Raw genomic sequence first — 12,728 nt, forward strand, 5'->3', positions numbered from 1 at the left:
ACAAAGAATACAAAAAACCTCATCTCCTTTCTCCTCCTTATCTCCATAACTCCTCCTTGTATACAGGCAGCAAGAACAGGATGTTATCAGCTCATATGATTTCTGACAAAATCAAAAGATATTTTCTTCACTTATTGACCAGTTATAGCAAAACACTTTCAATGGTGTATTTAGAAGACCAAAAGGGAGGAAATAAGAGAAGTTCATTACTAGGGTTTACATGCACTTTAATCATACAGGTATATTTATCGGTTATTATTAAGGCGTAATTATGGATACCAGGATGTAATATACAGAAATACAGAAGAAGATAGATTCAATATAAATAAAAAAACAGCATAAACTGGTACACAAGGTGTGTCCAGAAAGTAATGAGAATGATACTTTAAAAATTATTTTATTGAAGAATTTTACAATTGAACATTGTCCCCTTCAAAGTATGCACCTTGTGAGTGTACACAACGCTCCCAGCAATGTTTCCATTCTTCATAGTATCCCTGGAAGTCTTCAAGTGGGATGGCATTCAGAGCCTGCGTAGTGGCTCCTTGGACGTTATCCACACTACGAAAATAATGTTATTTCAAACCCTTCTTCATCTTTGGGAATATGAAAAAGTTGCAAGGAACCAAATCAGGGCTGTAGGATGGATGGGGTAGCACCGTGATGTGTTTTCCAGCCAAAAACTTTCTAACAGCCAAAGCACTGTGCTCGGTGTGTTTCCATGATGAAGGATCCAAGCTGAGCCAATCTCAGGATGCACACAAAAAACTTCCAGGTAAATATTTGATTCACAGTTTGATCAGTAGGTTCAAATTCCTTATGGACAATTCCACGTCAATCAAAAAAAACAATGACCATTGATTTAACTTTGGATTTCCTTGTTTGAGCCTTCATGGGGCAAGGTGACGTGGGTGTGTACCATGCTGAACTTTATTCATCTTGAGATCATACTCAAACACCCAGGACTCATCCATCGTGATCACTCGCCTAAAAAAAATCAGGCTCCCTTTCCAAACGGGCCAACAGGTCTTGGCAAATGAGCCGACGGTGTTCCTTTTGATCAGGTGACAAGTTCTTTGGAACAGGTTTTGTACACACTTTTCTCATGTTCAAACAACAGACCTCACTGCATCCACAATCTGCTCCATTTTTGACAGAGGGGCATCCTGGTCGTTGTTCGTCTTCAGCAACTTCTCGTCTTTCCTTGAAGACCTTGTGCTATCGGTACACTTGTGTAGATGATAGCACAGCTTCTCCATATGTTTTTCTCACTATTTCCAAGGTTTATTATGCAAATTTACCCAACTTCACACAAAATTGTATCCTGTACCACTGTTCCAATCTAATTTGCATTCTTCTTTCACTTGAACAGGGTGTCACAAAAAAGAATGACTTTAAAAAGAAGACTTTAACAGGGCTGGGATGCAACTGATCAGTGTTATAATGTATACCTGGCACCCCACTCCAAGTGACCTTGGCCAGCTTCTCACTTCACAGAGTCCTTCTCGAGTGTTGGAACTTCACTTGATGTGAACAGTATAAGTAATAGGAACAGTAAATGACAAAAGTCATCTTTGATGTAGTATATGGCTAACAAACAAAAGGCAATATAAACAAACAAGTGCAATTTATATGTCTCAAACAGCAATATAGGGACTGTGTTCACCCTTGTCATGATACACATCGTTAACATTCCCCCTCATTGTAATTAGTCCAAATGTTTGTTATTTACATTAATGTCACCATTTCAAACTACATGTTCAAGGAATGTAGTATGCTAGTGATACAATAGTTATTTTTAACACTTAACAAACCAATATGCAAAAATGCTATATAATTCCAGGCAAATGTTATAGCAGCTTGTTCCTCCCAACACTTAGAACTTGACTTTTCTTATACAGGGTCTCCGTAAAGTCTGGACACATAAGAAATATCACTAGTTATATGTTTTTTTTCTCAATATGCATTTTGCCTATGTGTCCAGACTTTAGGGACACCCTGTACATGAATGTGTGTCAGCATGTGACTGTTATCAAAATTACTGCAAACACATTAAAGCAGGGACCATTTTCATGTAAAAAAAATGTATTTAGTATTTCCAAGTTGGAACGACTGCTGTGACAGCAATATTATCCTTCTGGTGCTCAGAGACACTGAGCAAATAACATAGTATTGATAAGCAACACCAGCCTATCAATACCTTTATACAGAACACTAATCAAGCATATGGAGAGTGTTAAGGAGAAAGTTCAATAAGACCTATGATGCCCAATGGGAGAGAGTCCTAGGTTATCTGAAGCCAGTATCAATGCCTGCCATATTTGATTAAATTGCTCTACTTTGTCATCCTCAGACATAATGATTTTTTCATATAGTATTATTGTATTGATTTGGCTTTTAACTGTGCATAAAGGTATAGCTTATAAGTGCAAATAAAATACAAGGACCTTTGCATTTAGGAGTTTCAAAAGATGTTACTGTTTTGTCTAAAAAATTGGAGTCAACGGTCACTTACTACTGAGATGCCACAGGAAGATTGATAGACAGCACTGTATAGATTCATATCTCTTCCTCTGGAGAAACATTACCCGCCACAAAGTAGACCACATGTCACTGGAGAAAAACTATGTAGTCCATTTTCACATAGAGTTATTAAATCAAATCTATAAAAATCCAATATACTCCATCATTTTAACTTGTGGCCTCCTAAGGGATCGCTTGGGAAAGGAGTAAGCTGGATATCACGCAGATCACGCATCTAAAGATTCTCAGGACTTTCAAACCCGCCAGAAAACTGGCCAGAATAGGAGTCCATCCCATCTGTACTATATTGCTTTTAGTTAGGGTTGCACCAATATCGGTATTGTTGCCAATACTAAGTATTTGCACTTGTACTTGTGCAAATGCTCTGATACCTAAAACCAATACCTTTGCGGTGCGATTTGAGCCCATACAAAATGAATACGCTCAAATTGCACTGCAAAGAATCGCATGTGATTTGAACAGAAATGCGGCATGATGTCGGTCTGAATCACGTGGTTTTATGCACCGCTCCTGTGTGAGCCCAGGCTGGTCATAGTGACTTCACACTGGGTTCATACAGGAGCAGTGTGGGAAACCACGTAATTCAGACAGCAATCATGCCGCATTCCTGTTCAAACCACATGCGATTCATTGCAGTGAGATTTGAGCCCATTAATTTTGTGTGAGCTTTAATCGCACCCCAAAGGTATTGGCGAGTAATTGAGCACAGGTATCAGCATTCATTCTCGCCGATAAAAAACAGGTATGGGTGCATCTCTACTGTTAGTTTTTCAGTTTAATTCCATTGTGATGCCTGCCTAGTTCCCAGTCAGTGACCTTTATTTTAATTTTTTGGCCAAAACAAGTACATCTGGAGAAACATTTGAGTGTGGAGGTTCAAATGCTTTATTGAATTTTTAATCTTGTAGGAGAGACTATTATAACATCTGCTGAAGAAACAAATAGTATGTAGCACACTGAGAGCTGACTTGTTTTTTTAATTTGATTTTGTCTGATTATGGCCAAAAGCAGTGTCTTTTTACAGCATAGTCCATAAGGAGCCCATCTGTGACACAAATGGCCACATTAAACTAACACATACCAAACTTAAAATCTGGAAATAATTGAAGACAATGTGCCATCCCCTTATCATTTGTATCTATTCCAGCCCCTCATAGAAAAGAAATGTAATCAACAGGAGTTTCACTATGATGTCTGATTTTTATCTTGTTGCTTTTACATGATATCATTCAAGGCTCTGAGGTCATATAGCATTCATAATATCCCTGTACATTGCACATAAAGAAAAAATATTCTCTTAGTACTGAATTACTCCAGATGCTTCTGCATATTGAGGTTACATAGGGTAAATCAGATGTTCTTATCATGTTATTGCTATATATGACTAATCGGGATATTCCTGCAGTGATCGAATAGTTAGACTGTGCAATGACTAATCAAATGTGAACAGTCTTTGCATGCCTAGGGAACTAATAGCAAATATGAGGGACATTCCGCCTGGAGCATTCATACAGTTCAATTGTACTTCAAAGTCTTCAAAGGCAAAAATCTCTCTTGGAAAACCTTATGAGTCCGTATGCTGTGATTTTCTGTATTAGTAGAACCAATTTAGAATGCTGAAAAGTTTAGAGAAATGGCCTAAAGTTATTTGTCCTAGGTGATGACTCCATGGTTGTCCATTGGGTGCTAACAGACATGCCCGACACAGATAATAGAAATTTGCACAGTTAAAGAATAAGTTCACCTTTGGGAACATGTTCCATCCGTCTCCGCCCGCCTGGCCACGTCATTCATTCACAGAAATATGTGCATGGAAAACTACAAGTAACGACAGCCTTTGTGGCTGTCGGCTTGTAGTTATCAATAAACTACCATAGTGCAGAATGCAGTGCAATTGGTTGAATCGGATCCCATGTGATCCGATTCCAGTGTAAAAAAAAAAAAGGTACATGCACATTTCCTTGGGGTGTGGTGTGATTTGCGGTGTAATTTGAGTCATACAAAATGAGTGGCTCAAATTGCACTGCAAAGAATCGCATGTGATTTGAACAGGAAGGCAATGCAATTCCTGTCCGAATCGTTTTCCTGCACCGCAATAGTGTGAACCATCCCTTAAAGCAGCTTTTGAGTCTTGAAGAATAACGCTGTAATGTATGGAAGTGATAACTGATTTTGGCAACATTGTATAATTAGTATTAGTTTCAGCCCTAGTGACATGTTGTCTCATGAGTTGCTGTGTACAGAGATAAATACTGTAGGTTTGACAGATGTCTGGACTGTTTTTTCTGATGTTCTAATAAAGCTTCAAAATCAACATTTCCACATTTGAATTTTTGTACTCTCTGTGCACTAAAGGGCTTCAGCTAAAGCAGACTGGAACATGGACATATCACAGGTTTTATATCATTTGCCAAACAAGATGAGAATCAGAAAGTACATTTTTCATGTGAGGAAAATAAAGTTAGAATCAAAGTATGTATCAAAGTATGTATACTGAGTTATATATACTGTAATAAAGTGGCTGGGTTAGTTAAAGAAAGAACCCATTATTTTATATGCTATGTGTGATTCAATGAAAAATCTATTCCCTATCTGTAACTTTATAGGAAACTGAGGAAAGCAACTGAAAAGTATATTTTTCTTTCTTGTGTCACTGGTATGCCAAAAACTGAAGTCCAGGCTGGCACAAAAATACCAAAATAATGCAGTTATGCTTTCAGAATAGTTATATATTTGTGATTTCAAACTAATTTGCATACCTGAAATTGTCTGCTTTGAGCCCTTCTGTAATTTTATGATGAAATTTAATTTTTAAAATTTCTTTACTGGACATTTTTATGCATTGTAGCAGATAGCCTGGGAAAAGGAGGGCCTGCTTTTGCTGTGCTGCAGTACACAGTTGATGGCAGGGAATTATCAAATCAGCATCCTGGTGGTGTGTTCTTGACAAATCTGTGCTGCAGCTGTAGTGGTCGAGCTTCTGGCGTTGTTGTCCGACTGGGGTGCCTAGGTTCCATAATTGCAAACCCTTTCACCTGTAAAACAGTTCCTATACTTACAGTATATAAGCTGCTTATTTAGTTGCATACCTAGAGTTGCTCTTTAACTTTTGTGAATCTAAAATAAACCTGTTTTGTAATCAGAGCCCAAGACCCAAGACTGCCATGCTGCTCTGCTCCCATTACATAACATTACTTGACCAATGCACTCAGTTCGGCATAAGGTTGACATAGGGATGGAGTTATGCAACATACCCTTTACAGTTAGAGCAAGAAGGAAGTTGATGCTACTGCTATAGGCCATGGAGTGCAAGCTGATACCCATTAGTAGGTACAAAAGAAGCTTTCTGATCACTATTTAACCACTTGCCCTCCAGAGGATTTACCCCCCTTCCTGACCAGGCCATTTTTTCCGTTACGGCACTGTGTTACTTTAACTGACTATTGCACGGTCATGCAATGCTGCACCCAAATTAAATTTATGTCCTTTTTTCCCACAAATAGAGCTTTCTTTTGGTGGTATTTGATCACTTGTGCGTTTTTTATTTTTTGCACTATAAAAAAAAGTCCAAAAATTTGAGAAAAAAACAATATTTTTGACTTTTTGCTATTAAACATGTCCAGTAAAAAAATTGTAAAACTCAAATTTCATTATAAATTTAGGCCAAAATATATTCTGCTACATGTCTTTGCTAAAAAAAAATCCCAATATGTGTAAATTAATTTTTTTTAAATTATTTTTACTAGTAATGGTGGCGATCAGTGACTTACAGTGGGACTGCAGGACTGCGGCTGGCATTCTGACAGGGAAAACTGACGTGGTGTCACTGACATCCCCAGTGACACCAGTACAGTGATCAGTGCTAATAAAAAGCACTGACACTGTACTAATGGCACTGGGCAGGAAGGGGTTAACATGTGGGGAGATCAAAGGGTTAGCTGTCTGCAGTTTTATTTCACATTCTGTTTGTGCTTCACTGTAAGCACCCTGCTTTGTATGGCTGTGCTGTGCACAGCCATGCAAAGCAGTGTGCAGGAGCTGACAGGGAGGAGAACTGTTTTGTTTACTAACAGCTCTCCCCCCCCGTCGGAGATCCTCAGCAATCACTGGGCACCGGCGAGTAATCACCAGCCGGGACCCAGTGATTGACAGCCATGGCCATGAATGGCGGCATGGGTAGGACACGTGCGCACGTCTCCAACTAAAAAATGCAAAATCACAAATATATACGTAATTTTGCACACAGCTGCTGCCCTGTACCAGTATTTCTGCTATGGGGCGGTGCTAAAGCAGTTAATATCTGCTGGTAAACCTGTTTAATCTGCAGTAATAATGATCATCTTACTAACTGCTAGCATTTTAACGGCAAAGCCTCTCTTTTTTGAACTGATCAGAGACAGAATTTGTTGACAGTTCCCATGACAATCCTGTTGCTTAGGCCAGCCATAAATTGATCAAGATTTGTCTAGTTCAGCAGGAGTTTATTCGAATTTCTATCAATCTATCTATCAATCAACTTCAGTAGAACCAGCCTGTCTGTTTTTTTTTTTTTTGTAAGATCACTGCCGGCATCTATAGCCACCAGCAATGATCATTGTAGTGTGTTGGTGGGGAAGGCTCCCTGCACTCCCCACCAACAGAACACAATAGCGCTGCAGGAGAGATTTCCCCATCAACACTGAATGTGTTGATGGAGGAATCAGACAATTTTCTTTCCATCACCTTGTGGTTAACCCCTTGGCGCCGGCGCCTCCCAGCCCTTTAAGGGTTTCAGAAGCCGGGAGGAGAGGCGGGGTTTTAGGGTCATGTAACCACCGTGATTCGCCGTCACAGCGGTCACATGATCGGGAAAGGTCCTGATCGAAAGAGGAGATCGGGACCTTTCCATGAGTACCGAACATGTGCGCTGGGAGCGTGCAGGGTGTGCACTCTCAGCACATTTGTTTTTCTTAATTGCACACAAATGTGTCTAGGCCCAGACACCGGGAGGCCGCACATTTGTGTGTGGCCGGCGTGAAGAGGTTAAAGAAAAGAAAATTGCATAATATATGGCTTTCTATTCTGACTCAAACTATTGTATTAGTGACTTATCCCTTGCTGAGACCTCTGTGCCTGGCCCATATAAGCAGATCACAGTCTTTATCAAATAGCTGAACTCACCAAACACTTTGTTCTCATCCATGGGTCTTTTATTGCAATGCAGAAGATGCTGCAGACAACAAGATGTAGCAGATGACTGAAAAGATGGTATTTGCAGGTCAAAATATGGTAATCAGGGGTGGACTGACAACTCATGGGGCCCCTGGGCAATAGGGGATCATGGGGCCCCTGTGTCCTTGCCCACACTCAAAGTACACCCAAAAAAGCCTATAAAAAGGTACCAGGGGCATTTTATGAGGCCCCCTACTGACCCTGGAGCCCTCGGGCAGTGCCCGAGTGCACAAATAGTCAGTCCGCCCCTGATGGTAATGTGTTCTCGGATGTGAGCAGATTACATGCGGCCTAGAAACTAGCAGCCATATTCATCCCAATAAAGACAGAGTGAAAAGGAAGAGGAATTACATTACAAGTGGGCAAAAGATGGGAGGGAACACAGAAAAAACAAAATATACACAAGATGGCAGTATATTAACTATTTTTTGCTGAAGCTAATAAACAATGGCTTTAGGAAAATTAGCTATATAAATTCTCAATTCAGAGTAATGAGAACTTTAACCATGACTATGCACTGCATTATATTTTTTACACAAATGTAACCAGAGATCTTATCTGCCAGATCCTTGTAAGTATCAATGGGAACTTCATCTAGCTATACCCTTCATAAGCCTGAGCAAATAATTCCATCCATACAGATCTAATAGCCCTTACAAAGGTAGCCTGACTAAACAGACTTGAAAAATGTCATTATGCCAAGATTTCACCTTTCTGTTATACCAGTCTTCCCTCTTGATTGGAAAATTTGTATTCTCTTCTGTTTCAGGATCAATACAAATTCTGCTATGAAGTGGCTTTGGAATATTTAAATTCTGTGTGACTATTTCAGTAAGGCAATGGAAGCAAATGAAAGAAGAAAAAGAACTTTTCACCTTCATCTCAACAAGAACAATGGAAATTGTTCCTTGATATTTGTGTACAGTTGTGTCCAAAATTATTCAACCCCCAATGCTGTAAAGGGGTTTAGGGACTATAGTGTACATTTGGAATTGTATTCAGAATCAAATCCTACAAGGACGTTGTAACTACCCAAATGCAACTAAAATGACATCAATTGTTTATGTAATACAGTAGTAAATGGTTCTTATGTGGTTTCTTCATTGCCACAATTATTCAACCCCTTAAAGACTACCACTCTGAAGAACAGAGGTTCATACAGGTGCTTTCCATCAGGTATTGAAAACACCTGTGGATGTCACCGAGCAGCAATCAAGCATAATAAGCACCAATTAGGCAGCTTTAAAATGACTGTGATACTCAGCTCCTTCTAGACATTTACTGGTGTGGTTACAAACATGGTGAAGGCAAGAGAATGGTCCAGGAAGACAAGAGAAGAGGTGATTTCTCTTCACAGGAAGGGCAATGGCTATAAGAAGATTGCAAAGATGTTAAACATACCAAGAGACACCTTAGGAAGCATCATTCGCAAATTCAAGGCAAAGGGCACTGTTGAAACGCTACCTGGTCGTGGCAGAAAGAAGATGCTGACTTCGACTGCTGTGCGCTACCTGAAGCGTAGAGTGGAGAGAAGTCCCCGTGTGACTGCTGAGGAACTGAGAAAAGATTTGTCAGATGTGGGTACAGAAGTTTCAGCCCAGACAATAAGACGCACACTGCGTAATGAAGGCCTCCGTGCCAGAACTCCCAGGCGTACCCCCTTGCTGTCTCCAAAGAATAAGAAGAGTCGACTGCAGTATGCCAAAAGCCATGTGGACAAACCACAAAAGTTGTGGGATAGTGTTCTGTGGACTGATGAAACAAAATTAGAACTGTTTGGGCCCATGGATCAACGCTATGTTTGGAGGAGGAAGAACAAGGCCTATGATGAAAAGAACACCTTGCCTACTGTGAAGCATGGTGGAGGGTCAATCATGCTTTGGGGCTGTTTTGCTTCTGCAGGTACAGGGAAGCTTCAGCGTGTGCAAGGTACCATGAATTCTCTTCAGTACCAGGAGATATTGGATGGAAACGTGATGCAGTCCGTCACACACCTGAGGCTTGGGAGACGTTGGACCTTTCAACAGGACAATGATCCCAAGCATACCTCCAAGTCCACTAGAGCATGGTTGCAGAGGAAAGGCTGGAACATTTTGGAGTGGCCATCGCAGTCACCAGACTTAAATCCGATTGAGAACCTCTGGTGGGACTTAAAGAAAGCAGTTGCAGTGCGCAAGCCTAAGAATGTGACTGAACTGGAGGCCTTTGCCCATGAAGAATGGGCGAAGATACCCGTAGATCGCTGCAAGACACTTGTGTCAAGCTATGCTTCACGTTTAAAAGCTGTTATAACTGTAAAAGGATGCTGTACTAAGTACTAAGATTGAATGTCACTTGGGGGTTGAATAAAACTGATAATGCTGTGAGCACAGAAAAGACATTTGTGGTTATTTCATTATAACTGTTATGTTATATTTGTCTGACCTACAAGTGCCTCTTTAATGTAAATGTAAGCAAGATGACTGAATGATCAAAAGCAATGTCAAACTGGCCAAAACACTCAATTTCAGTGGGGGTTGAATAATTTTGGACACAACTGTATATACAATGAAGACTTCAGTGTTCTGCTTATTTTGCTTTCTTATAAATGGCTCTTTGAGGAGCTGGAAAATGTTATCTGGAAGCTGCCTGCACTGCCTTTACCCCCACTGTCTCGCTGTTTCTGGACAAGTTGCACCTTGATGTCTAGGGTTGATTATCCACAGCGACCAAGTTGCCTGAACGAAGCAGCAGATTTTGGTAAAAGAACGAGCACAATTCCATTCTTATGAAGGATCCTATTTTTTTTTTACTTTGTTAATGTCTTAACTACAACAGTGTTGATTTTTATTTTATTTTACTTTTGTTGTGTTCTGTGGAAAATGCAGTTCAGCACTCTGACTACATATTTTTATTACATTTGTACACCAATGTGTTTGACAGAAAACATGACACGTATTTATCTGTTTTAAACTGCATTTAATGGGACACATTTTGTTGAATTATAATGACTTTATTTGTATTATTTGGAAAAATAAATGACTTTGCAAAAAAAAGAACAGGATACTTTAAAAAATATCTATCAAAAGCGTCTTTTGTGTTGATATTTAAATATTAATGGTTCAATTACAACAAATGATGTTGTCTATATATAGAATATAAAGAGTATAGAAATATTATTATTATTATTATTATTCCAAATTGAGTTTTTCCCCAACATTTTCAATATACCTAAACTACCCCTAAGGCCACACATTTAATCTAAAGGCATAACTACTACTACACTATTGTACAAGCATGATATTAACTTTTAGATGGAAGTGGCAGAGCTAGAAGGCCTTACAGTGATATTGCTATGGGATTGTGTTATGTGTGGTTACGCTGATGCCGTATTTAGAGCACGTTGTTGTGATTCCATAGAGTGTCACATTTTGCTTACAACTGCTCTCCATCATTGACTGCCACAGCTAATAGCTCTGCAATCATTCCTGGCTGAAGCCATTAATACAGCTTTGCCTCGCCTGCGACCTATTTTGTTTATAATGTACGTAATGTATATATGATAGCACATTATAGAATAGCTCATATTGTAATGTCTTGTCAGAATAAAGCTCATTAAAATAATCTATGGGTATCAGGGGAAAGCTACCCTGAATTCCATCAGATGTGTATGGCTTGCATTCTGGAATTACAAAGCTAATAACCAAAGCAGGCAGTAAGGTATAGCAGTAGCGAAGCAACTATGCACACAACGTGATATAAAAATTAATAAAATCAGAAAGAAATATCAAAGTTTATGTAAGCTCAAAAAATGCTGGAAAAAATGCTGGATAAAAAAATAGCAGTTTTTAGTAGCGTTTAGGAGTTCTATCATTTTATTAGTGTGTTTACAGTACATATAGAGGAAAAAAAATAAAAAGCGAGAAAAAAGCTGTTAGGAGCGCTTTAGTAGCGTTTTACAGTGTTTATGAGCGTTTAGCGTTTTTTTTTTTTCTGCTGGAAAAACACTCCAAAAAACTGAAGCTCAAAAAATGCTAACAGCTTAAAGTAGTGTGCACAGACACATAGGATAACACTATTTAGGAGCAGAAAAAATGCTAATAACAGCTTCTAAGAGCTTAGAAAATGGCTAGTGTGCATGGTGCCTTTCAGTAAATATGAACATGTTATATGTGTACACATGCTAAAATAAGAATTATGTGATCAATATACATCTAGCAGTACAACCTTAAATGCAAACATTGAAAATAGTTCACTAAGCATGCCAATGGTCTAATGCTTGTAAATTGACACTTAGGGGTCTATTTATGAAAAAATAATTGTCGTAGCATTCGCAAAAAAGTCACATATAATACCCATAATGTCTGTGAAATCTCAGTTTCTATTGCTTGCCTTTGCTCCTAAGGGGAAATAGCCTTAAGGTGTTGCTAAACCCACAAAAGTAACATCAGTCTGTATGTACAGTAAAGCATGCTTGTTATACTCACTGTGGAACCTAAGGGGTTAATCCTCTGCATTGTGTAAAAACGTTGCTTGATCCTGACTTCTCTGATCCTCTCCTTCTGCCAGTGTCCTCTTATCTCCTGATAAGACATATCATGTGGAGTCACTCTGCACATGCTCAGTTTGGTGTGTTTTGCTAGAGAAGTTTTATTTTTCTTGAGAGAATGCATGTGAGCAGCAAATGGCCAATCCTCACTGTCCAGACAGAGGTCAGGGGTTCTGCATCCTCCTAGAGCAAAATGAAAACTCCACCTACAAGCTTTAACTAGTGCCCTGCTGGACACTGATAGAAGTCACAAGACTGCTCTAACTGCTGATGAGAAAGGTATTTAGCAGTTTCTATTTACTAAAATAATTGCACTTCCATGTTCTGTGTACTGTGGGAGACCAGATATAGTGGATGCAGGGTTCTGGGTTTGGCAACACTTTAATTACATTCAACCAAAAGAGTTAAAAAACATTCAACCAACAGAAAAAATAGCCTAACACTG

The 12,728-nt window shown here is 39.3% G+C and overlaps 1 protein-coding gene across 10 annotated transcripts in view; it reads left to right on the plus strand.

Moving 5' to 3' along the window:
• Window positions 1-10,812, plus strand: part of PTPRM (protein tyrosine phosphatase receptor type M) — a 998,088-nt gene extending 987,276 nt beyond the window's left edge. For all 10 annotated transcript variants that reach the window (XM_089670974.1, XM_089670978.1, XM_089670975.1 and 7 more), the window contains 2 exons: window positions 8,525-8,673; window positions 10,293-10,812. In XM_089670974.1, coding sequence (XP_089527100.1) covers window positions 8,525-8,578 — 54 coding nt within the window. In that variant the 3' untranslated portion in view covers window positions 8,579-8,673; window positions 10,293-10,812. The remainder of the gene's footprint in view (window positions 1-8,524; window positions 8,674-10,292) is intronic.
• The last annotated feature ends 1,916 nt before the right edge of the window (window positions 10,813-12,728 follow it).

Source organism: Staurois parvus, unplaced genomic scaffold, assembly GCF_062004578.1.
Source record: "Staurois parvus isolate SC_StPar_1 unplaced genomic scaffold, SC_StPar_1.0 ptg000097l, whole genome shotgun sequence".
NCBI classification, from domain to species: domain Eukaryota; kingdom Metazoa; phylum Chordata; class Amphibia; order Anura; family Ranidae; genus Staurois; species Staurois parvus.